Raw genomic sequence first — 27,811 nt, 5'->3', positions numbered from 1 at the left:
CCCCACATATACCATGACATTTCTTTCTTTCTTTCCTTTCTTTCTTTCTTTCTTTTTTTTAAATTAACATATAATGTATTGTTTGCTTTGGGGGTACAGGTCTGTGTATCATCAGTCTTACACAATTCCCAGCACTCACCATCGCACATACCCTGCCCAGTGTCCATAACCCAGCCACCCTATCCCTCCCTCCACCCCCCAGCCATCCTCAGTTTATTTCCTGAGATTAAGAGTCTCTTGTGGTTTGTCTCCCTCCCAGGTCCCATCGTGTTTGTTATACTCTTTCTCCTACCCTGAATATTCCCATATCCAACAGAGTGACTTAATCTACATGAGGATAATAATGCCATCTATCTTATGGGGTTATTCTGAGACTATAAAGAGATAATCTATGTAAAGTGCTTAGAAAATGACTGACATATTGAAAACAATAAAAGTTGTTTTCATGAATAAGGGCCTTAATCTGGTACAGAAATCTACTGTATCAAAAAAAAATCTTTTGAAATTGCTGAAGTCTACTTATTTGATATATCACTGTAAAACATTGGGCTCACACAAGGAACATGGTAAAATAGCAAGATAAATAGGATTACACACATATACACTGATAAATTATCTAAACATAAAATGCACCTCAATGTTCTGTCATGAGGTACAAAAGCCAGCAAGCATCCAAACACATAAGGTCAACACAAGTCAGCACACCTCAGGTTAGAGGCTGCTACATTTACGTTGACAAATAATTTGACATATTTCACAAAATCAATAATTTAAGAGGTTCTTTATTTCTGTTTTGCCTCTCTAAAGAACAGGGCCACACTCTGTCTCTTTCCACATCTGATATCTTTCAGAAAGAATAATACTGAGTCTTAATTTAAAATGAGTGATGTAGTACAGTTTTAGACCATATATCTTTTCAAAGCTGTCAGTTTCCTTTCACCACTTTTCCTATATTCCAAAAACAAGTTTAAATTAAACATAGATCGACAATAAATCTGCCACTTGCTGTCTTATTTATGGCACTTTTAGAAGAGACACTGATGTTCTCTTATAAGCCAAGATGGACAGATCCCTTCAGAATTAAAATTAAAACACCTAAAATATTTCATAGAATTTTATTGGCCATGAGATGTCTACTTTTTTGCTGATCTTAGTATTATTCTTTCATGTGTCCCCTATATAAGGTCAGTACAGTATAAGGGAAAAGAGCCCCAGTTTTCTTGGCCCAAACTTGGTAAATATAAAACTACAATATGATTTGAGAACTTAAAAGGAGAGAAAGCTACAGTAGAGGTTGCTTTATCCAAATACCTAGGGCTTGATTTATTCTAGATATATGGCACCTCTAAAAGTTTAGATAATTTTAAAAAATGGAGTGATAAATTAGAATATATAGCATGATAAATATTATAATAATCAAATTGCCATTGTGCATTTATATTTAAATGCAACATACACACACATGACTATTTATTACTGAAAATGTTTACCTTCAAAATTGTATAAATGACCAAGAGCTTTCATAACCCACTACAATCATTCATTACTATTTGTATTACCTGACCATATTGTGGTGTCTGAGTCTTTGTGACACCAATATGAAATTATCTGGTTTTTTTTGTGTCCCTTTTCTACTATTTGAATAGGTACATCTATTGTGATTATCTATGCCTACTTCACCACTGCATGCTGGGTGTGTGGGAGGCAAACAACTTGTTCCTTTATTTATTATTTTTTTGTGAAGATTTTATTTATTTGACAGAGAGAAATCACAAGTAGGCAGAGAGGCAAGCAGAGAGAGAGAGAGAGAAAGAGAGACAGAGAGGGAGGAGGAAGCAGGCTCCCTGCCTAGCAGAGAGCCCAATACGGGACTCGATCACAGGTCCCTGAGATCATGACTTGAGCTGAAGGCAGAGGCTTAACCCACTGAGCCACCCAGGCAGCCCAATTTGTTCCTTTATTTTACATGAATCCAACTGAGATAAATCACAGTAGAAGCACCAAACTCAAGAATTCTCATCTACACTTGAACTGATTTATTTGATGAGATCCTGGAGTTGGAGACTGATGTAGGAATAGAATGTGGCTTATTTTGAATATGGCATTGAAGTAAATAAATGAACAAAAAAAGACCCATAGTTGTAATACCGCAGAAATGGACAGTCTGATTTAAAAATTTATAAAGGATGTAAAAGGCCAAAAATGTCAATGAAAACTTATAGTACTTTCAAAAAAAATTCAGCACATTTCTACCCCTGAATATCAAAATTTATTATAAAGTTTCAGCAATGAAAGCAGAGTGCTTCTCATATACAACAAACAAACAGAACAGCAGGATAGAATAAAGTGTCTAGGAATAGACCTTCCATATTCAGGCCCTTAATTTTTGGCACGAAACAAGACAGAATAAACAAAAGTTCAAAATATGTTGGTAGATTTAAATCTAAATATACAATATAAATTAATTAATTATTAATTAATTTTTAAAATGATGAATTTCTGGGTAGGATAAAATAAAATTCAATTATATGCTATTTATAAGAGACATCTCCACAGTAAAACATTTATAAAGGCTTATAGTAAAAGGATAGAAAAAGATATACCCAATAAATTCTAAGCAATAAAGGTTGATACTGATATATTTTTATGAGAAAAATTGACTTGATGGGTAAAGTAAAGCATTGCTGGGGATAAAGAAGGTTAATTTGCTGTAATTAAAGGATTGATTTCCCCTGGAAACTATAATCATGTTATACTTGTGCATATTTAGTATCAAAATATATTAGGAAAAATGTACAGAATTAAAACAAGAAACAGATCTATAGTCATGGTAGATTTTCAACACCTAGTTGATAACACAAGCCAAAAGAACCCCCATAGAGGTATATAAAAGATATGAAGGACCAAACACTTGATCTAATTGGCACATACACCATACATTAACAAACAATAGCTGAATGCATATTCACTTCAAGAACACATAGAACTTTCACAAAATTGATCATATACTGGCCCATATAACAACACTCCGTACATTTCAAATACTGGGAAACAATGACAACATTTTCTGAGCACACTGTGAATTAACTTTAAAATCAATAAGAAAGGGTAAATAAAAAATACTAAATTTATAAAATTGGAAGCCTACTTCTAAATAACTTGTGGGGGAGCAGTCAAGATGGCAGAGAAGTAGCAGGCTGAAACAACATCAGGTAGCAGAAGATCAGCTAGATAGCTTATCAAACCATTCCGAACACATACAAATCCAACAGGAGATCGAAGAGAAGAGCAACAATTCTAGAAACAGAAAATTGACCACTTTCTGAAAGGTAGGACCAGCGGCGAAGTGAATCCAAAGCTCCAGAAAGATAGACCATAGGGGTAGGGCCCAGCTCCTGGCAAGTGGTGGAGCAATGGAGCACAAAATCAGGACTTTTAAAAGTCTGCACCACTGAGGGATGGACATTGGTCCAGAGGCTAAACTGGGGTGAAGCCCATGCGGGGACAACGTGGCCCCAGGTTCTGCAGGGTCACAGAAGGATGGGGGTATCTGAATGTCACAGAGCTCACAGGTATCAAAGCGGGAAAGCTGGCTACATAGACAGAGGCAAGGAGTGAGCTCTCAACTCGGGATTACCTTGAACTGTAATTAGTGACACAGGCCACTGCTCTGTGAATGGGGTCCCCACAAGACCGGAGAGACCCCCCCCCCGGAAGAGCTCAGGGATTTTCAGGGTTCAGAGACTCCAGACAGAGCTGTGTGCCAGAGACAGAGATGCTTGGTCACAGGTTGGGTGAGCTCGGAGTGCAGCTGGAGGCCAGGGAGATGGGACTGATTGAGCGCTTTTCTCTAAGGGTGCACTGAGAAGTGGGGCCCCGAGCCCTTGGCTCCTAAGGCCAGAGATTGGGAGGCCGCCATTTTCATTCCTGTGCTCCAGAACTTGACAGAAAGTGTTAAAGGAACAAAAGCTCCTGAAAGCGAAACCCAGCCGATTACTTAGCCTGGCCCCAGTAAGTGTGGTGCAATTCTGCCTGGGGCAAAGACACTTGAGAATCACTACAACAGGCCACTCCCCAAGAAAATCAACAAGAAATCCAGCCAAGACCAAGTTCACTTACCAAGAAGAACAGTGGAATTCCAGAGGAGAAAGCAAAGCATGGACTTCATGGCTTTGCCCCAGGTCTTTAGTCTTGCAAAGTTAATTAATTTTTTTAATTGTACTTTTTTCTCTTCTGCTAAATTGTTTTTTAACTTTTACCCTTTCCTCTTTTAATGTTTTTTTAACTAGTTTATCTTAACAATACCTTTCATTAAAAAAAAAAATCTTTTTTGAAACTGCATTGTTATAGTCACATTTTATCCTTCATTGTATCTAACTTTATTTTTTGTATACACATAGGGTTTTTTCTTCTAAAAAATTTGGGTACAACTTTTTCTAATAGATCAAAATACACTCTAAATCTAGCACCGGGCTCGTTCTAGTCTCCAGCCCATGCAAATTCTCTCTGCTATCTCTTTCTTTATTCTCCCAACCAACTTACTTTATCAACTTCTTTTTTAGAAATTAAAAAAAAATTTTTTTTCATCTTTATACTCATATCCTATCCCTTCATTGTGTTTACCCTTATATATGTTTTTCATTCTTTAAAAATTTGGGAGGTAGTTTTTTCTAAGAGATCAAACACTCCCAAAATTAAGTGGGTGACCCTGTTCTAGTCACCTGTCTAATATATATATCCTTTTTAATATTTTTTCTTTATTTGTTTTATTTTATTAATTTTTTTTCCTGAACTTCTTTTTACCCTCTTTCTCCCCCCCGCCCATGATTTGGGTTCTCTTCTGATTTGGTTAAAGCACATTTTACTGGGATCTTTGCTACCCTTTTAGTATTTTATTTGCTTCTTCATATATTCTAATCTGGACAAAATGACAAGATGGAAAAACTCACCACAAAAAAAAGAACAAGAGGCAATACCAAAGACTAGGGGCCAAATCAATATGAACATTGGTAATATGTCAGATCTAGAGTTCAGAATAACGATTCTCAAGGTTCTAGCCGAGCTTGAAAAAGGTATGGAAGATATTAGAGGAAACCCTGTCCAAAGAAATAAAAGCCCTTTCTGGAGAAATAAAAGAACTAAAACCTAACCAAGTTGAAATCAAAAAAGCTATTAATAAGGTGCAATTAAAAAATGGAGGCTATTACTGCTAGGATAAATGAGGCAGAAGAAAGAATTGGTGATATAGAAGACCAAATGACAGAGAATAAAGAAGCTGAGCAAAAGAGAGACAACTACTGGACCACAAGGGGAGAATTTGAGAGATAAGTTATACCATAAGACAAAACAACATTAGAATAATTGTGATTCCAGAAGAAGAAGAAAGAGAGAGGGGAGCAGAAGGTATATTGGAGAGAATTTCCCTAATATGGCAAAGGGAAAAAGCATCAAAATCCAGGAGGTGCAGAGAACACCCCTCAAAATCAATAAGAATAGGTCCACACCCCATCATCTAATAGTAAAATTTACAAGTCTTAGTGACAAAGAGAAAAATCCTGAAAGCAGCCTGGGACAAGAAGTCTGTAACATACAATGGTAAAAATATTAGATTGGCAGAGGACTTATCCACAGAGACCTGGCAGGCCAGAAACAACTGGCATGATATATTCAGAGCATTAAATAAGAAAAACATGCAGCCAAGAATACGGTATCCAGCTAGGCTATCACTGAAAATAGAAGAAGAGATTAAAAGCTTCCAGGACAAACAAAAACTGAAAGAATTTGCAAACACCAAACCAGCTCTACAGGAAATATTGAAAGGGGTCCTCTAAGCAAAGAGAGAGCCTAAAAGTAGTAGATAAGAAAGGAACAGAGACATATACAGTAACAGTCACCTTACAGGCAATACAATGGCACTAAATTCATATCTCTCAATAGTTACCCTGAATATAAATGGCTGAATGCCCCAGCCAAAAGACACAGGGTATCAGAATGGATATAAAAACAAAACCCATCAATATGCTGCCTATAAGAAACTCATTTTAGACCTGAGACACCTCCAGATTTAAAGTGAGGGGGTGGAAAACAATTTACCATGCTAATGGACATCAGAAGAAAGCTGGGGTGGCAAATCTTATATCAGATCAATAAGATTTTAAGCAAAAGACTATAATAAGAGATGATGAAGGACACTATATCATACTCAAAGGGTCTGTCCAACAAGAGGATCTAACAATTTTAAATATCTATGTCCATAACATGGGAGCAGCCAAATATATAAACCAATTAATAGTAAAATCAAAGAAACACATTGACAATAATACAGTAATAGTAGGGGACTTTAACACTCCCCTCACTGAAAAGGACAGATCATCCAAACAAAAGATCAACAAAGAAATAAAGGTCTTAAATGACACACTGGACCAGATAGACATCACAGATAAATTCAGAACATTCCATCCCAAAGCAACATAATACACATTTTTCTCTAGTGCACATGGAACTTTCCCCAGAATAGTTAACATTCTGGGTCACAAATCAGGTCTCAACTGGTATCTAAACATTGGGATCATTCCCTGCATATTTTCAGAGCACAATGCTCTGAAGCTACAATTCAATTATGAGTGGAAAATTGTAAAGAAGTTGAATACATGGAGGTTAAAGAGCATCCTACTAAAGAATGAATGTGTCAACTAGGAAATTAAAGAAGAATTGAAAAAATTCATGGAAACCAATGAAAGAAAACACAACAGTTCAAAGTCTGTGGGACACAGCAAAGGCAGTTCTGAAGGAAAGTACATAGCCATATAAGCCTTTCTCAAGAAACAAGAAAGGTCTCAAATACACAGCCTAACCCTACACCAAACGGAGCTAGAAAAAGAACAGCAAATGAAAGCCTAATCCCAGCAGGCGAAGAGAAATAATAAAGATCAGAGCAGAAATCAATGAAATAGAAACCAAGAGAAGAGTAGAACAAATCAACAAAACTAGGAGCTGGTTCTTTGAAAGAATTAATAAGATTGATAAACCCCTGGCCAGACTTACCAAAAAGAAAAAAGAAAGGACCCAAGTAAATAAAATCATGAATGAAAGAGGAGAGATCACAACCAACACCAAAGAAATACTAACATTTATAAGAACATACTATGAGCAACTCTACGCCAACAAATTTGACAATCCGGAAGAAATGAATGCATTCCATGAGACATATAAACTACAACAACTGAACCAGGAAGAAATAGAAAACCTGAACAGACCCATAACCAGTAAGAAGATTGAAACAGTCATCAAAAATCTCCAAACAAACAAAAGCCCAGGGCCAGATGGCTTCCCAGGGAAATTCTACTGAACACTTAAAGAAGAATTCATTCCTATTCTTCTGAAACTTTTCCAAAAAATAGAAATGGAAGGAAAATTTCCAAACTCATTTGATGAGGCCAGCATCACCTTGATCCCCAAATCAGGCAAGGATCCCATCAAAAAAGAGAACTACAGACCAGTATCCTTGATGAACACAGATGTGAAAATTCTCACCAAAATACTAGCCAATAGGATCCAACAGTACATAAAATGGATTATTCACCATGACCAAGTGGATTTATTCCAGGGCTGCAAGGTTGGTTCAACATCTGCAAATCAATCAATGTGATAAAACACATTACTAAAAGAAAAAACAAGAACCATATGATATTCTCAATAGATGCTGAAAAAGCATTTGACAAAGTACAGCATCCCTTCCTGATCAAAACTCTTCAAAGTGTAGGGATAAAAGGCACATACCTCAATATTATCAAAGCCGTCTATGTAAAACACACTGAAAATATCATTCTCAATGGAGGAAAACTGAGAGCTTTTCCTCTAAGGTCAGGAACACAGCACGGATATCCGTCATCACCACTGCTATTCAACACAGTACTAGAAGTCCTAGCCTTAGCAATCAGACAGCAAAAAGAAATTAAAGACATCCAAATCAGCAAAGAAGAAGTCAAACTCTCACTCTTTGCAGATGATATGATGCTATATGTGGAAAATCCAAAAGACTCCACTCCAAATCTACTAGAACATGTACAGGAATTCAGTAAAGTGTCAGGATATAAAATCAATGCACAGAAATCAGTTGCATTTCTCTACACCAACAACAAGACAGAAGAAAGAGAAATTAAGGAGTCAATCCCATTTACAATTGCACCCAAAACTCTAAGATACCTAGGAATAAACCTAACCAAAGAGGCAAAGAATCTATACTCAGAAAACTATAAAGTACTCGTGAAAGAATTTGAGGAAGATACAAAGAAATGGAAAAATGTTCCATGCTCATGGATTGGAAGAATAAATATTGTGAAAATGTCTATGCTACCCAAAGCAATCTACACCTTTAATGTAATCCCTATCAAAATCCCAACCATTTTTTCAAAGAAACGGAACAAATAATCCTAAAATTTATATGGAACCAGAAAAGACCTCAAATAGCCAAAGGAATATTGAAAAAGAATGCCAAAGTTCGTGGTATCACAATTCCGGACTTTAAGCTCTATTACAAAGCTGTCATCATCAAGACAGTATGGTACTGGCACAAAAACAGTCACATAAATCAATGGAACAGAATAGAGAGCCTGGAAATAGACCCTCAACTCTATGGTCAACTAATCTTCGACAAAGCAGGAAAGAATGTCCAATGGGAAAAAGACAGCCTCTTCAACAAATGGTATTGGGAAAATTGGACAGCCACATGCAGAAAAATAAAACTGGACCATTTTCTTACACCACATAGGAAAATAGACGCAAAATGGATTAAAGACCTCAATGTGAGACAGGAATTCCTCAAAATGCTTGAGGAGAATACAGGCAGCAACCTCTTCAACCTCAGCTTCAGCAACTTCTTCCCAGAAACATCACCAAAGGCAAAGGAAGTGAGGGAAAAAATGAAATATTGGAACTTCACCAAGATCAAAAGCTTTTGCACGGCATAGGAAAGTCAACAAAACTGAAAGACAACTGACAGAATGGGAGAAGATATTTGCAAACGCCATATCAGATAAAGGCCTAGTATTCAAAATCTATAAATAACTTATCGAACTCAACACCCAAAGCACAAATAATCCAATCAAGAAATGGGTAGAGATCATGAATAGATATTCTGCAAAGAAGACATCCAGATGGCCAACAGATACATGAAAAAATGCTCCACATCACTCAGCATCAGGGAAATACAAATCATAACCAAAATGAGATACCATCTCACTCCAGTCAGAATGGCTCAAATTAACAAGTCAGGAAATAAAAGATGCTGGCGAGGATGCAGAGAAAGGGGAACCCTCCTACACTGCTGGTGGGAATTCAAGCTGGTGCAACCATTCTGGAAAACAGCATGGAGGTTCCTCAAAAAGTTGAAAATAGAGCTACCTTATGACCTAGCAAGTGCACTACTGGGTATTTACCCTAAAGATACAAACGTAGTGATCTGAAGGGGCACATGCACCCAAATATTTATAGCAGCAATGTACACAATAGCCACAGTATGGAGAGAACCTAGATGTCCATCAACAGATGAATGGATAAAAAAGAAGTGATATATATATAATGGAATACTATGCAGCCATCAAAAGAAATGAAATCTTGCCATTTGCAATGACATGGATGGAACGAGAGGGTATTATGTTTAGTTAAATAAGTCATTTGGACAAAGTCAGCTATCATATGATCCCCCTGATATGAGGAAGTGGAGATGCAACGTGGGGTTTTGAGGGGTAGGAAAAGAATAAATGGAACAAGATGGGATCGGGAAGGAGACAAACCATAAGAGATTCTTAATGTCACAAAACAAACTGAGGGGGGTGGGGGGGTGTAGGGTGAGGGTGGTGGGGTTATGGACATTGGGGAGGGTATGTGCTATGGTGACTGTTGTGAAGTGTGTAAACCTGGTGATTCACAGAACTGTACCCCTGGAGCTAATAATACATTATATGTTAAGAAAAAAAGATAATTAAAAAAAAGGTGGATACATGGCTTAGCTCATTAATTTTTAGCCTTTTTTTCCTAATCAATTGCAAACATGATGATGATAGCTTTGAATTGCAATTTGCATTAATTTCCTAATTATGTGTATATATTTCAAAGTTCTATTTTGGCTATATTGTTCAAGCTTCTATACGTAATGTTTTGTTAATATTCAGTTCAAACTACTTTCTTATTTCTACTCTGAATCCTTTATTTACCCACAAGTTATTTATTTATTTGTTTATTTATTTAATTTTACATTTTTTTATTATTAGCTCAGGGGTTGATATGATATGATGTGATATGATAGTTGTCTTTCTCCGATTGACTTATTTCACTAAGCATAATTAAGCCATGTATCCACCTTAAGAAACTAGGAAAAAAAAAAAGTAACTCAAATTTGAGGATAAGAAAAGATAGGTAAGAGCAGTTAGAACCTATCTCTCTTATTCTAATTAAAGAGGGAGGAATGCTTTATGAGGTCAGAAATGCCCTGGTAAAAAAACAAGACAAAGACACCACAAAATTATGGACCAATCTCCCTGATGAACATAGGTACAAAAATCCTCAACAAAAAAGCAAATTCAACAATCCATTAAAGGGGTCAAATACCATATTTAAGCAGGATTTATTCCAGGATGCAAAAATGGTTCAACATCTGAAAATCAATCAATGTGATATATCACATTAACAAAAAGAAGGATAAAAATCATATGCTCATTTCAACAGATGCAGAAAAATCATCTAAAAAATTCTACATCTATTGATGATAAAAACCCTCAAGAAAGTCAGAATAGAGAAACCATACATCAATGTAATATAGAGCATATATGACAGACCCACACCTAACATCACACTCTATGGTGAAAAGCTGCGAACTTTTCCTCTGAGACCAGAAACAAGACAGGAATGTCGACTTTTGCCACTTTTTTCCAAAATAGTATTAGACATCCTACCCAGAGCAATCAGGCAAGAAAAAGATATAAAAGGCATCCAAACTGGAAAGGAAGAAATAAAACTCACTATTTGCAGATAACATGATACTATATTTAGAAACCAGTAAGGATTCCATCAAAAAACTGTTAAAACTTAAAAACAAATTTAGTAAAGTCAGAAGACACAAACTTAACATGGAGAAATTAGCCGCTTTCCTAAACACTAGTAACAACCTGCCAGAAAAAGAAATTGGGAGTACCGGGTGGGTCAGTCAGTTATGTGTCCAAATCCTGATTTTGACTCAGGTAATGATTTCAGGGCTGTGAGATTGAGTTCCCCCACTGAGCTCTTCACGAGTTTGAAGCCTGCTTAAGATTCTCTCTTTCTCTTTCTTCCCCAACCCTGCACATGCATGTTTTTTTTCTCTCTCAATTAATTAATTCTTTAAAAAGAAAGAGAGAAAGAAAGAAAGAAATTAAGAAAATAATTCTGGGTGTCTGGTGGTCTAGTCGGTTAAGCATCTCCTTGGCTCAGGTCATGATCCCAGGTCCTGGGATTGAGCCCAATGTTGGGTTCCTTGCTCAATGGGAGCCTGCTTCTCCCTCTCCCCGCAGTTTGTTCTCCCTCTCACTGTCTCTCTCTCAAATAAATAAATAAAATCTTAAGAAAAGAAAATAAAACCATCCCATTTACAACCGGATCAAAAAGAATTAAATACTTGGGAATAAATTTAACTGAGGAGGTAAAGGACTTGTATTCTGAAAATTATAAGACACTGATGAAAGAAACTGAACACAATACAAATAAACAAAAAGATATTCCATGTTCACAGATAAGAATTAACATTACTAAAATGTCCATACTACCCAAAATGATCTATGGATTTAATGAAATAGTTATCAAAATACCAACAACATTTTTCACAGAACTAAAACAAAGAACTCTAAAATTTGTATGGAACCATAAAACACCCCAAACAGCAAAGCAATCTTGAAAGTAGAAAAAGCTGAAGATACCATACTCTCTGACTGCAAAACATACTACAAAGTTGGAGTAACCAAAACAATATGATAGTGGCACAAAAACAGACATATAGATCTCTGGAATAAGACAGAGAACTCAGAAAAAAGCCTACAAATATATGGTCAATTAATCTCTCCAACAAATGGTATTGGAAAAGCTGGACAGCTACATGCAAAAGAATAAAAAAGGACCACTATCTTATACCATATATAAAAACAAATTCAAAATGGATTAGACTTAAATGTAAGATGTAAAACCATAAGACTCCTAAAAGAAAACATACGCAATACGTTCTGTGCCATTGGTCTTAGCAATATTTCTTTGGACCAGTCTTCTCAGGGAGGTGAAATAAAAGCTAAAATAAACAATGGAACTACATCAAACTAAAAACTTATTAAAGCACAGTACAGGAAATCATCAACAAAATGAAAAGGCAAAATGAAATGAAATGAAATTGAAAAGGCAAATTATTGAATGGGAGATGTATGCAAATCATACATCCAATAAGGGGTTAATATCCAAAATGTATAATTGTAAGTTCTTTATACATTCTTATTCCTGTGATCTATATGTCTGTTTTTGTATCAGTATCATACCAATAGGATATTGTGTGTCAATTATGTGTCAATAAAAACAAAAAATAAATTGAAAAGGTAAGAGCAAAAATCAATGAAAAATAAAACAAACAAAAAATCAACAAAATTAAAGGTTGGTTCTTTGGAAAGTCTTATAAAATTACTAAACTTCTGATAACAGTAACAAGTAAAATGAGACCAAAATAAGCAGTATCAGGAATGAAAAAGAACATACCAATATTGATGCGATGGAAAATTAAAAATATTAAGAGGATATTGTAAGCAACTTTGTGTGCTAAGTGAATTCTTAGACTGTCTAAGACTTTTCCTATAGCCAGTAATTAAGATAATTCTGTGATAATTTTCCTTAAATATTCAACTGAATAGATCAACTGAATAAAGACTTAGAAGCAGATTCACAATTAAATAGATATTTTATATATGAAAGGGTTGGTATAGACCAGTAAGGAAAAAATAAGCTTTTCAACAACAGTTGCCAAAACAATTGAATATAGAAAAAAATTAAGTAGGATCCATACCTCACACCATAATCTGGAATCAATTTTAGATGGTTAAAAATACTTAATATTAAAGACGAACCACCAAACTTTAAAAAAGATAATATAAGAAAATATTTTCACAAAACCCCAGAGATTCTTAAGCAATATATGAAAGCAAGAACTATAAATTAGAAGATATTTGTAGAATATATAATAATAGGGGCGCCTGGGTGGCTCAGTGGGTTAAAGCCTCTCCCTTCGGCTCAGGCCCTGATCCCAGGGTCCTGGGATCAAGCCCCACATCGGGCTCTCTGCTCAGCAGGGAGCCCACTTCCCTCTCTCTCTGCCTGCTTTTCTACCTATTTATCTCTGTCTGTCAAATAAATAAATAAAATCTTAAAAAAAAGAATATATAATAATAAAGGAGAAAGGAGAAATAATTTAATAACAGTGATTAAGATGATGACTATAGTCATACCACCTAAGATAGAATATCACTTACTCACTTACTAGCTTTGTGATCTACAAATAACCCTTGTCAAGTTATTTAACCTTGCTGTATCTCAATCTCCTAATTTATAAAACAAAGTTAATAATGATATTTATCCCTTAGCTGAAACAAGAAAATTTATGCAATATGCTCAGAACATTACCTGGCTCATGATATGCTTTTTATAAGTGTATAATTATTATTTTAAAATTACTGTTTATGGGCCACCTGGATGGCTCAGATGGTTACGTGTCCAACTCTTGATTTCAGCTCAGGGCATGATCTCAGTGTTCTGCAAATTCAAACTCAAACTCTGCACTGCAGATGAGATTCTCTCTCTTCTTCTCCCTTTGCCCCTCTCTACTTCTCTCTCTCTCTCTCTCCTTCCCTCTTTCTAAAAAAAATTAATTTCTGTGAATCAATTAAAACAGACTAACCATTCAATTGAAAAATACACAAAGGCACCTCACGAAAAAAGGTAATTGAGAGCCGCATACATGTGAGAAATGTTCCATATTGTAAGTAAGCTGATAAATACAAATCAAAACCAAAATGTGATACTATTCTATATCTACCAGCTGGAGGGAATAAAACACATTTAGTATAATAATGTTGGTGAGGATATGAAGCAAGAAAACAATCATACAAGCCAATTATACACTGGGTGGGACTGTCAACTAGATCAACCCCTTCAACATTCATATACTCTACAACCTAGCTATTCTAAACTTAGATCTATATCCTAGAGAATATCTTGTGATAATATGCTAGGAAATACATATAAAATTATCATACAACATTGTCTATAATATCGAAATATCTTAAATCACTCAAATGTTAATTAAGAATAAACTGGATAAATAAATTGTGGAAGAATGAGTGAATCACAGCTACACAAATTAACATGGATATTACATATTTAATGTCGAATAAAAAAGTCACAACAAATGTGTATTTCCATATATAATATTCAAGAACATAAAAATGTTAAGAACAAAACAATATAATTCATGATATTAAAAAGATACACGTAAATATATATACCAAGGAAAGCAAGAGAATAGTTATCATAAATCTAGAGAGAGAGTCACAAAAAGTCACATGAAGCTCTTATGAGGAAGCCTATATATATATATAAAATTAAGTAAGTATACTATATATATAGTGCATATATATATATATATATATATATCCTTTTATATGCATGATACTTTTCTCAATAAAAATAGTTTAATAAAAGAATGTGTTGCACAATTGGAAAGCTGTCCCAAGTATGTTTTAAATAAGAAAAAGGCTTCAGAAGCATTTAGTGTGATTATATTTTTGAAGAAAAAAAGTACACATGAGAAAGTCTGGAAGAATATCCATCAAAATGTGAACAGTAGTAACTTTACCTTTGGGTAGCAATGAGATTGAAGTGTTAGTCATTAATTGTGTAGCCAATTTTGTAAAGTTATATTTTTAAGAAAATGTATTCAGCCTACTAATAATTTAAGCTCAAAAAAAAAGAATCTTAAATGTAAAATGAAGCTTAAATAACATCATTGTTTCATAAGTCTGCATGCGCTTCTTTCCTATAACTGTATAAACTTGTGCAATGTCATGTTTAATGACTATTTAGTATCCCATTATATCCATGGATCAGCTTGATTTAATCAATATTTATTTCCAGGCATTTAGATTTTTTTCTCATTTATTTTACATGAGCATTCTTGCAATCCAATTTCCTATTATTTCCATAAAATAAATTTCTAGAAGGTGGTTTGCTAGGTCATAACCTACGAAAAAATTTAATGCCTAAAACACAGAGTTTTCGTCATTATTTTGACAGCAGTACATTAAAGGTAAACTTATTTATTTACTTATTTACTTATTTTAGAGAGAGTGAGTATGTGCACATGTGTACTGGAGAAGGAGTACAGACAGAGGGACAGACTCCCCACAGAGCATGGGGCCCATCATGGTGCTGATCCCATGACCCTGAGACCATGACCTAAGCTGAGATCAAGAGCTAGTTGTTCAACCCACTGAGCCACCCAGGCACCCCATCAAAGGTAAATTTATTATTTTCATATTGGTACTGGTACTGGGTTTGTTCAATTTGTAATTGAACAAATTATCTAATATCTAAACTCTCATTTGAATTTAAATTAAAAAAAAAACAATAAAGATGTTCATGTTAGAAAAACAAATAAACTCTCATTTAAAAGATTTGGTGACCCATGACCCAGGGTCCTGGGATCAAGTCCCAAATAGGGCTCCTTGCTCGGTAGGGAGGAATGGCAAAGTATCTCAAACAAAGAATGCATCCCATACATCTCTGTAACTCCATGCTAGTACCTTAATATGAGGGAGTGCCTAAAGAGTGTTTAATTAACTGAAAATTACTAAATTTGCCTGATTCACAGGAGATTCTCACTTTCCTGGGGATACCCAGAAAAGCTAGAAGCAATTACTTAATAGAAACAATAAGACATCACTAAAATAAATCTAAGGCTTTCACTATAATATATTATAATTCCACAACTTATTTTCAATGATTTATATTATCACAGTTGTTAATGGGAGTACCAACATCTAAACCAGGTCACGTTCATTATTGGAACAACACATTTCCACTCTTCTTGCATCAGCAATGTGAAAGTTGTATATTCAGTTTGGCAACCAATTAGGCTAAAAGATATAAAATCAAGTTGGAGAGGGATTAGACATATAGTAATTCTCTAAGTATAAGTTTACTGGGGAAAATAGCAGATATAAATAATCTGAAGATCTTTATTTATCTTGACAGTTCATAAATGGCTCACAAGCTATCAGTGCTGAGGCTGCGTAATAGCACAGGACTGTGAGTCAGTAACTGATTTTATGCCAGAGAGCACAATTCACATGTGAGATTGGAGACAACACTACTGATTAGAATGGAGATTAGGAAAATTCAGCCCAGTCATAGAGAGAGACATGCAGATCTAAAAGACTAATGATTCTCCCTTATGGGTATGTTGGACTTCTTTTTTGTGGAGTAGAATAAATTTAAACTCTGTTACTTTCTTTTGATGGGGTCAAACCTTATTAGATCGAGTTGAAATTCCTCCTTTATATTTTAAATGGGAGGGCCCTTATTGTGATGAGCACAGGGTGATGTATGGAAGTGCTGAATCACTGAGTTGTACACTCGAAACTACTATTATACTGTATGTTAATTAACTGCAATATAAATAAAACTTAAAAAATAAAAAACTTAGAAAAAATCCACAAATACTTGGCAGATGCTGGGAGAAGAAAATGAAAGTTCTAGCTTAAATGAAGCTCTATTCGACTATTTAAAAATTTTGTTTTAACTTAAAATAATAAAGATATAAATATTGTGAAAATGTCTATGCTACCTAAAGCAATCTACACATTTAATGCAATTCCTATCAAAGTACCATCCATCTTTTTCAAAGAAATGGAACAAATAATTCTAAAATTTATATGGAACCAGAAAAGACCTCGAATAGCCAAAGGGATATTGAAAAAGAAAGCCAACGTTGGTGGCATCACAATTCCGGACTTCAAGCTCTATTACAAAGCTGTCATCATCCAGACAGCATGGTACTGGCACAAAAACAGACCCATAGATCAATGGAACAGAATAGAGAGCCCAGAAATAGACCCTCAAATCTATGGTCAACTAATCTTCGACAAAGCAGGAAAGAATGTCCAATGGAAAAAAGACAGCCTCTTCAATAAATGGTGCTGGGAAAATTGGAAAGCGACATGCAGAAAAATGAAATTGGACCATTTCCTTACACCACACACAAAAATAGACTCAAAATGGATGAAGGACCTCAATGTGCGAAAGGAATCCATCAAAATCCTTGAGGAGACCACAGGCAGCAACCTCTTCGACCTCAGCCACAGCAACTTCTTCCTAGGAACAATGCCAAAGGCAAGGGAAGCAAGGGCAAAAATGAACTATTGGGATTTCATCAAGATCAAAAGCTTTTGCACAGCAAAGGAAACAGTTAACAAAATCAAAAGACAACTGACAGAATGGGAGAAGATATTTGCAAACAACATATCAGATAAAGGACTAGTGTCCAGAATCTATAAAGAACTTAGCAAACTCAACACCCAAAGAACAAATAATCCAATCAAGAAATGGGCAGAGGACATGAACAGACATTTCTGCAAAGAAGACATCCAGATGGCCAACAGACACATGAAAAAGTGCTCCATATCACTCGGCATCAGGGAAATACAAATTAAAACCACAATGCGATATCACCTCACACCAGTCAGAATGGCTAAAATCAACAAGTCAGGAAATGACAGATGCTGGCGAGGATGTGGAGAAAGGGGAACCCTCCTACACTGTTGGTGGGAATGCAAGCTGGTGCAGCCACTCTGGAAAACAGCATGGAGGTTCCTCAAAATGTTGAAAATAGAACTGCCCTATGACCCAGCAATTGCACTATTGGGTATTTACCCTAAAGATACAAACGTAGTGATCCAAAGGGGCACGTGTACCTGAATGTTTATAGCAGCAATGTCCACAATAGCCAAACTATGGAAAGAACCTAGATGTCCATCAACAGATGAATGGATCAAGAAGATGTGGTATATATACACAATGGAATACTATGCAGCCATCAAAAGAAATGAAATCTTGCCATTTGTGACAACATGGATGGAACTAGAGCGTATCATGCTTAGCGAAATAAGTCAAGCAGAGAAAGACAACTATCATATGATTTCCCTGATATGAGGAAGTGGTGATGCAACATGGGTGCTTAAGTGGGTACGAGAAGAATAAATGAAACAAGATGGGATTGGGAGGGAGACAAACCATAAGTGACTCTTAATCTCACAAAACAAACTGAGGGTTGCTGGGGGGAGGGGGTTTAGGAGAAGGGGGTGGGATTATGGACATTGGGGAGGGTATGTACTTTGGTGAGTGCTGTGAAGTGTGTAAACCTGGTGATTCACAGACCTGTACCCCTGGGGATAAAAATATATGTTTATAAAAAATAAAAAATTATAAAAAAAATAATAAAGATAATATTAACATATAAAAATAAATAAATAAATGAAAACTTAAAAAGATGTATTGAATGGGCAGAGAGATAATTTTAAAAACAAAACAATCATTATTTTTGTTTACATAGGCTGTGTACTTACTTCATTTTATAGATTTTATAAGAGAAGTTTGTTTGAAGCTATTCATGAAAATTGCTTGTGATTTTGTAAGCTACTTTCCTTATTAAAGGTATCCTTATAATCTCTTGTGCATTTACTGAGAGGAGAAATCATTTTCCTCATTCTGTGTGATTTGTAAAGGAACACTTGAATAATCATTAATTTAGTCATTCAACAAACATTTATTAGAAACCTACTATATGCAAAAGCACAACACTGGAATCTGTGAGAGACATAAAGATTTTCACACGCAGTTCTTACGCTCAAGAAAAATATATAATGGCATAATAAAATAACCATGCTTATAAAACAAACAGTGTCAAATGCTATGAGAAAGGTATAGATAAAGTACTATTGGTGATTAGAAACGTGAAAACACATCAAGCTAGAGGAATCTAGCAATTTCATGAAGGCGGCATTTCAGCTGAACTTTGAGGATGGGTGGGAGAGGCAAACTATAAAGAGACTATAGTGTGATAAAAAGCATAGGGAATATAAATGCATAATAGTTCCTTTAATTTAGAGTGTGTGTTGTAAATGAAAAGCATGAACACCCATGGCTGAAAAGGTAGGAGAACTGGATCACCACTTAACCTCCTGCTGGGTGTGTTTCGGAGTCAGCAAGTTTCTTGGTCAGGGGAGTGACCAAAGCCATGTGTTAGACAATCTGGCAAAATCTCAGGAGAATTTAGGATAAAGTAGACTGTAAAAGATTGGAAGACAGGCCTTATAAGTCAGAATGCTATTGCAGGAAGTCCGGTAGGATAATGATGGTATGAATACAGAGTAAGATAATGACAGTATGAATCACAGAATGAAGGGACCTATTGACCACTACCAGTAATATCTTTGATTGCTCTGGACAAAAGATTTGCATCCATTGCCCTTTGTCTTATTTAGTTTGGGTCCCTCCCCCGTCCCAATTTCCTGGATAGCTTAATGTATGGTTTTCAGGAGAGAATTATGAAAATGATTCTTTAACTCTTGCCAGGATCTTTCTCAGATGTGGAAATCTGCAGTAATTATGAGACAGCTCACCCCAGAACTGAGGGAGCTAGTAGCCTGCTTCAGGGCACAGAAAAAAGTAAAAGGCAGAAAGATTAAAGAGAACTTTAAGTAGTTACACTTGAATTGCATCTTAAAGCAACTCCAGAAAACTTTGTGTGACTTCCTTAATAGTTCCATGCTTTATAATGGCTATATTAGTCTGATACTCAGTTGTGAAAGAACAAGTGAAAAGAGGCAGAGGTGTCAATTACCTTTGAGGGATACCTCAGAAGAGAGATGCTGTGACAGAGGGCAGCTGTTGAGAGCCACTCGTGGGGGCTCTAGCCTCTCACTCCCAATACTCATACCTCAGAAATTTTCTAAAGGTTCTTTGGAGATCCATCAAAAGCAGCCATTCGGGAGAATAGCTTACACAATGTTTAGAAAAGATAAAATACTTAAAGAGCTCTACTCCCTAAATGCTGTCCCGGAATGGATCGTACCTGAGAAAAAGTAGTTGGTACTCACCTCTACTTTATTACTATATTAAAGAACAGGTAGAAAGTATTGGTTTTCCCATGTATTCCTAATTGAGGGAACAAGAGTAGCAATTTCCTGCCATCCTGGGTCGTAGGGGCTTAGAGTTTCTGAAACTCTGGGGATATGACTTAAGCAAGCGATAGAAAGCTTGATTCATAACTCAGCCATCAAATTCCTGGTAGGGAATATGGCATTAAAAAAGGTTAAGTGCACATGCATTGAAATCTATAGCTGTTTCTTATCAGCTGTCACAGATACCTAGCACAGAGATTATTTCTGCCTAGCTGATACATTGCATAGCATGATTTATATATAAATATCTATCTTATCTTTATCTATCTATCCTTTTTTTTAAAAGAATGTAGGGAGTACCTTGGATATTGGAATCAAAATCAGTGCACAGAAGGGTTGCCATAGAGAGGCAAATTCACACAAAATGCTGAATGTTTACAAAGATAATTCTCTTTCAGGTTGATTTGATTAGCAATAATCTTTGAATCTAATTTCTCAGGTAATGCTTCTTTCATCATTTGCCATGGTAGCAAGCTGATGAATACTTCATTTACATTTTTATTAGCCTATAAAGCTTTTCCTGCTTATGCTCTTTTACCTCACCCCAAAAGCAGTACTTAATGTTTAATAATAGTTAATTGAACCCATGGCAAAGATTTGAGTACAAAAAAAGTGACACTCAAGGTAATGTCCTCTTGTTATCAATCTTACAATTGATACACACTTAAGGTACTGCTTCTGAAACCATAAAATTACTGATTATGATATATAATCTATGATCTTAGTCTCTAGACCAAAAGCCTAGGCAGTAAGAGAGTGTATCCTTGCCTTTAATAAACAGTATTCTGTAATACTGAGCACGTTCAGTAATTAGGACATACAGCTTCTTAGTTTTGACGTCTGAGAAAACGACTCTTGAATGCCACAGGAGATGTGGTGTTTCTAAATCAGGTCTCAGTTCTCCAAGACTATGTGTATAATAAAGGTTTAGTTTCAGATTTAACCATTTGATATGAAGGTATATTAAACTTTGGCATCACAGTCTGCAAATGACTATTCAGACCAAGTTTAGAGTTCATGCCAAAGAATGTTAATTAGAGGGATGCCTGGGTGGCTCAGTCTGTTAAGCATCTGCCTTCAGCTCAGGTCATGATCCCAGGTCCTGGGATCTGGCCTCATGTCAGCTCCCTGCTCAGCGGGAATTCTGCTTCTCCTTCTGCCTAACCCCCTCCCCCCCCACCCCACTCAAGCTCTCTCTCACTCTCTCTTTCTCTCTGTCTGAAATCATTAAATAAGATCTTTAAAAAAGGAAGGTAATTAGAATGCCTATCAATCATTCATGGCATTCACTAGAGTGATATTTAAACAATTATTTATAATAATGTGCATTAACTGGTATATTTGGCCCTTGCTGTGCTTTCTGTGCCTGAATTGTAGTGGCCTGTGATGTTAATATAGGATTTGTTTCTCTGCCTGCAAAATTTTGGGAGACATCAGAGTTAAGGCAATGGTGTTGCACACTGTGAAATGACTCAGGGTTCATTCAGAATGGAGTTCATAAGGGACTTGTCTATTCATTAGACTGGAGGCAGATCCAATACTTTTTAGTTATAAAATTCCTGTGCACATTATCTCTTTAAGAAAGAGAGAGAGAGACAGACAGACCACATTTTATAATTCTGAGCATTCACTTGTTTGTGCCTTTGGGGAGAAAACTAAAGCCATTTTAAAAGAAATAACTTAGAGAGAGTCAGAAGCTTCATGGTAAACAAAACTCTCTCCCAAAACATTCAGATGATTTAGTTAAGAATGAACTGGAACAACATCAATTGCATTTCCTTGAAATCAGAAATAAATTCCAAAATAACTGGGAAGCATTTCTGAAGTAGTGTTTGGATAAGTGTTTACAATCTGAAAAAAGGATAAGGTAGGATAGCATAAATTCAGCTATAAAAATAATACTCTCACCTGCACAAAGTGTATATGAAACTGTGACTTTCTGTGAGAAATAAAACACTCCACAGCCCCTATACATTATATATTGTGTCATCCCAGACATGCTTTTCTGCTTGCTATTCAAACAGTTGTCTACAGCTGCAGATAATTGATTTGTCTCCTGATAACTTTAGAAACTACTGTATGAAACACCAAAGTGTAGCAGCTTTTACAAGTTATTTGACTAAGCATAAAGTGTTTTACACTTTGGGGGTGTGTGTGTGTGTGTGTGTGTGTGTGTGTACGTGTGTGTGTGGTGACCCACATACATGCATTATACATCCATGGGTACTGGTGCCCATATACTAAGAACCATATAAAATTATTCTTGAATTAATTAATGTTGCTTAAATTGTATATGTAACAATGTCTGGGCTTTAGATAGTAAGATACTCAGCTTATGCTTTGTTTTCTGAATATATTTTCTGTGTCATATGGCTGTAAGCCCGTTTTAGCAACACATACAAGAGTCAAGAGGGAATAATTGTTCTTTTATTTACAAGACTACAGATTTGAGTAGGTTTGAGTCCTACTCATCTCATTTATTTATTGTCTGAATGGTCCTGTGGGAGTCATTTAATTTCTTTAATCCTTAGTTTCTTCATTGATAAACTAAGTGTAATGGTAGCCATCTAACAGTAGAGCCAAATAATAAATGCACATGAATAATCAAGCACTACCAAATGTTAGCTAATATTTTTCATTTTCATGGTTGAGGGAGCATATGACGTATGTGTCTCCTGGATGCAAAGGGGAGAAAAGGGTTTAATGCATTTTTGTAGTTTGCTAACAGGATCTTGGGACTTGTATAAAGCAGCATATGCACATGTATTTTTTTGATGGATAAATCAGGGAGAAGTAGTAAGACCCAGGACAAGCACCATTTGCTTCCTTTTCAAAGCACAGTAAGCCTAAGTCTGAGTCTCAAATTGCAATCACTGTGTCTAGGAATCCACAGCACATGTTTTCTTCTATTATTGAAGGAGGCAGCTGCCTAGTCAATGTAAATTTTATTGTAAAATTATTTAATAGAATTCACAATTATGGGAGGACAAACACACTTGAGACACTAATGGAGGTTCTGAATTTTATATGTGTAGACAAAGAGGGCTGTCAGACTTAGCATCAGTTATTGTTGCACAGAGACAGGTTGGCGATAAAAGAAAGTGACTACTAATGAAAGGGAACTCCCACTGATGCACTGCCACCATCTCTGCTAACGAAGAGTGAAAAATAGGAGTGAAATAAGCAGCTAAATAAAAACTGTATGTATTTTATACCATTGTACTCATTGTCCTTTCTATACCATTTGATATCCAGGATCCTTTATCTACTGAAATTCTCTCCACTCCTAATTACTGTGATAGCAAAATCTCCTTGTTTTCCTCGCACCACTATAACCAATGCTTCTTTGTCCTTCAGTGGCTGTTCAGTAATTCTGCAAGTCTCTATGGATAGGGGCTCAGTGCTTCGCTATCTATTAGACCCAATTTATAACTTTCAGCTATCCTGGTTTCAAATACCACCTCTTCACATATAATTTTCAAAAACTTATACTAAACCTCAATTTCTCTGTTGAATGCTAGTTGTGTATTTTTTATGTTGTGTATTAATTGTGTGTTGTTATGTTGTGTATTAATCATAAATGATTAATGAATATTTCCACTTGAAAATTTGGATGTTGTCAGTAGATCAACATGTTGGGGCAAATTGATTTCTCCTCCAAATTGATTCCTTTACCCAATCTTCTATCTCTGTCTGTTTAATCATTATATCATCACTCTGCAATCCATACTAAACACTTTGTTCAAAGAAATGCTCTTCAATATGTTATTTATGAAATCTCCAGTCATTATCTTGTTCAAAAAGTCTCAATGGCTTGTCATTTCCTGTTGGAAAAAAAATCCTATTGTCTGTAAGTGTCTTTAAAGAGGAGGAATTCTGTCTTCTATTTATCTCTTTATCTACCACACCATCTAGGCATGTGTGTTATAAAACATACACAATAATTGTTTATTGAATTGAATTAAACTCCTTGGACTTCTATTTTTAGTTTCCTTTGTCTGGTCCATTCCTAATAACCAAATTTACTTGTAGGGACTCTTCACAATCTGTTCACCTAACGTTATTTTTACTCTCCTCTAAATGTGTTCAACTCATTCTCCTGACCATTTTTGGACATGAGTCCTCTTTTCTCTGTCTAGTTCTCACTACTTTTTAAAGTTCAGCCCAACTTCAAAACCTCTCTCATAAATCCTTCCCCAGCTCTTTCAGTCCATGTTGATCTCTATTCCCAGTGAATTCTTAACACTTTTCATTTTGTGTTGCCATTTCTTGCTATTTAATTATCACATTTCTAATTGTTCCTAATTACCATACTCACTCTGATCTTTGACTCTTTCCCCTTCTGTCCTTCCTATCTTACTTTTGAATTGTTTATGATTTTTCCTGTGTATTAATTTTGTGTGTCCAGCTACACTATAATGCCTTAGAGGGGAAAAAGTATGTCATGTTTTCTTATATCATTCATATATTCTAGCATTATGCTATAGGAAAAGTAGAGGTTCAAAAATATTTATTAAATGAATAAATGAATATTGGGGAAAGAAAATATATTAAAAGTGAATATGTATTGCAATTAATAGCTTTGGAAAAATAATTCAAAGATAAAAATTCTGCATTTGAATATGATGCTTGTAGGTTTTTTGAGTATCATTTTCTTTTATTATCTGATTTGTACCTTAATTAGTTCATTAGATAAGAAGGGAATAAAGGTTAATGTATATACACCTGCTTTATGCAGCAGCAGTGATTGACAATAAAAGTCACTAAATGTTAACAACAGCTAAAAAGGAAGTTGGAGAATCCACGAAGAAAGGCAAGACAAGAGTAGCAGCCTATCTGGAATAATTTTGGTAAAGTTTGCCCTAAGGCTGGTAGAATTATATTTCCTTCCACACCATGATTTACAAAGCAAGAAAATAGCTATCTGAATAGGAGATGAAGAGACCAAGCTCTTAACCACCTTGCTTTTGAAACTTGTAATTCTATCCCTCACAAATGTAATCAACTCAGCAGTAGACAAAAGGATTCTGCCATACCACCCCCACTTCCTCAACCGCGCCAGCATTAAGAGATTGAATATATCTCCCTGGAACTTAATGTCTACCTCAACAATTCTTCCACCCACACTTTTTAATGTTTACCTTCCATTACTTTATCACTGGCCTCAGTTGTTCTCTTTTTTGGAAAACACTGGTATTTAGGTGATTCTAAAGAAATTTCCCCTTTTATAAGTAACACAGATTCACTTATATTTACAGTGAATCGCACCAAAAAGGTCTATTTGGGGGGAGAAATAAGACCTAGTAAGAGGTGGAAATGTCAGCATGAAGGAAATTATTTTGCTCTCAATGAGATATGTTAATATTTATTGAATGTAAGAGTGCCTTACAGTGATGCTGTTAAGGAAGATGGATCACACCCATTTTATAGGTTTTATGTATGATTTTATATGTAGCTCTGCTTGCTCACAGTTGGCATATATATATATATGTGTGTGTTAGGGAAGAAAGTACAATTTAACTTGTAACGTGAGTAAAAGGGAGAAATAGATAACTATTTAATAATAAAGATATTGTTGTTATCACAAATGACATACAGTGTGAAAATCATGGGATTTTGAGTAAACTGACCAGGATTCCAGACATGGCTCTTTTCCTCAATGGCTTTACAATATGTAAAGACAATGGCTATAGAAGAGCCATGGTTTTATATCTACAAAATGGCAGTGACATTAAAAGCTATTTCATGAGGATTTGTGAGTAGATTAAATAAATAATACAAAGTGCTTTGTATGTACAAAATTAATATTTTAGTAATTAAATCTAAGATAAGATCCAGAGTCTTTCCTATGGTCTTTAAAAACACTTTGTGATCTTGTTTGTAAACATCCACCTGACCTCATCTCCATCACTTTATCTCTAGCTCATACCACACTAATAACTTTGGCTTACTTGTGTCCCTGAAACACAACTAATTCTTTTCTGTCACAGGGTCTTTGCATGTATTATCACATATATTTTATATATAGTTTCACTATGTAGTTTATTTTAAATGGTGTCCACTTCTTCACTCTTTATTTTACCTTGTTTTATTTTTCTAGTACATATTACTAACTGATATTATATGTTTTCTTTTCTTTATTGTCTATCTCATTCTCCACAGCTAAATTCCAAGAAAATGGAGTTTTGTCTAATTTTTTACTACTCTCACCTCAAAACTAGAACAACACATTGTGGCACAACAGATGCTTAATAAATCAAATAATACATAAGTGAATGAATGATATTTCATTATTAAACCAGGAGACAATCTGAAAAGTGTTTTATATAGATTCTCTAATTTAATCATTAAATAAGCCTATTATAATTTCTATTTCATAAATGAAAAAAAGCGATGACAGTAACTTGTTTGAGGTAAACACAGCAAGTGATTGCCTGACTCCAAAATCTATGCTCTTAATCACTTCTATAAAGCCTGTGTGTATCCAGCTATCTTTATATTAATTGATGTTTGATTAAATTGTTACAAAGCAGCCTGAACTATGAAAAGAACATTTATATAGCTTAACTTGGTCCTCAAAATAAATGTATGTGTTCAGTAGCTGAAAAATAAATCAACTTCTAGAATCTGAAAAGCACCTTTTGAAAATAGTTAAGATCAAGAATCAAAAGAGTCAGGTCTGTTTTTACAGGTGACCAAGGTGAGACTTACCTCCAGATGACCCGCTATTGTAGCAATATGAAGGGCAGTGAGGCCACCATACCCAACCTGCTGTATGTCAGCTCCACTGTGAAGTAGAGAAGTGATCAATTCTGCACTGTCCTGTAAAGAAACACATCTTTAGTGTTACTTTTCTACTAATAGCAGGTTTGGACACTCTGCAACAGGATATATCGATTCGCTGACTGTCAGCCAGTTTAGGTGCTCAAAGAAAACCTAAGTGTGATTTCTGGCATAAGAGCGCATGAGACAGCAAAGAGCAGCTCTCAAATGGTTGAAATGTATGAACAAATGACAAGGCTATTCAGTTTCAATCAATCCTCTACCACTTGACCATGAAAGATAGAAAGGACATTACCTATGGTGAGGCTCTTGCAAACTCAATCGTATGTGTAGGTCACTCCAATCAATGTGCTTTCTCTGGCAGCTGCATGATTGGACTGACTGCAGTGGACTATTTCCTGGTAATTCAGTAATTGCTTCTTCTCTACATATGTGTCATGGCTCCTATACATAATTAATGACACATAGTGTCATAAACCTATACATAATTAATCAGTAGTGTCTTTCCTAACTTGACTCATTTTGACAGTGAAGATGTTTGAGGGAGAATTTAGGCCTTTGAGTTAGAATAATTTATGCAATCGCCAAAGAGATGCTTACTTTCCTCATACTATTATTTGCATTGTATTTCTGTCTTTGGAGAGATAGGGAACTTTTCACAATATTAATCGCAATTTACATTCACTGAATTTTTATTATGTAATTAACCTTTCATATGCATTAACTTATTT

General features: G+C 35.4%; 1 protein-coding gene across 5 annotated transcripts in view; it reads right to left on the bottom strand.

Moving 5' to 3' along the window:
- TNNI3K (TNNI3 interacting kinase) overlaps positions 1–27,811 on the bottom strand; it is a 317,149-nt gene that overhangs the window by 250,910 nt on the left and 38,428 nt on the right. For all 5 annotated transcript variants that reach the window (XM_082686565.1, XM_082686566.1, XM_082686569.1 and 2 more), the window contains exon 5: positions 27,009–27,119. In XM_082686565.1, the coding sequence (XP_082542691.1) occupies positions 27,009–27,119 (111 nt within the window). The remainder of the gene's footprint in view (positions 1–27,008; positions 27,120–27,811) is intronic.

This window comes from Mustela nivalis (assembly GCF_964662115.1).
Source record: "Mustela nivalis genome assembly, chromosome: 10".
Taxonomy (NCBI): Eukaryota; Metazoa; Chordata; class Mammalia; order Carnivora; family Mustelidae; genus Mustela; species Mustela nivalis.
Note: the sequence above shows the minus strand (reverse complement) of the source record. Positions and strands in the feature narration are given on the sequence as shown.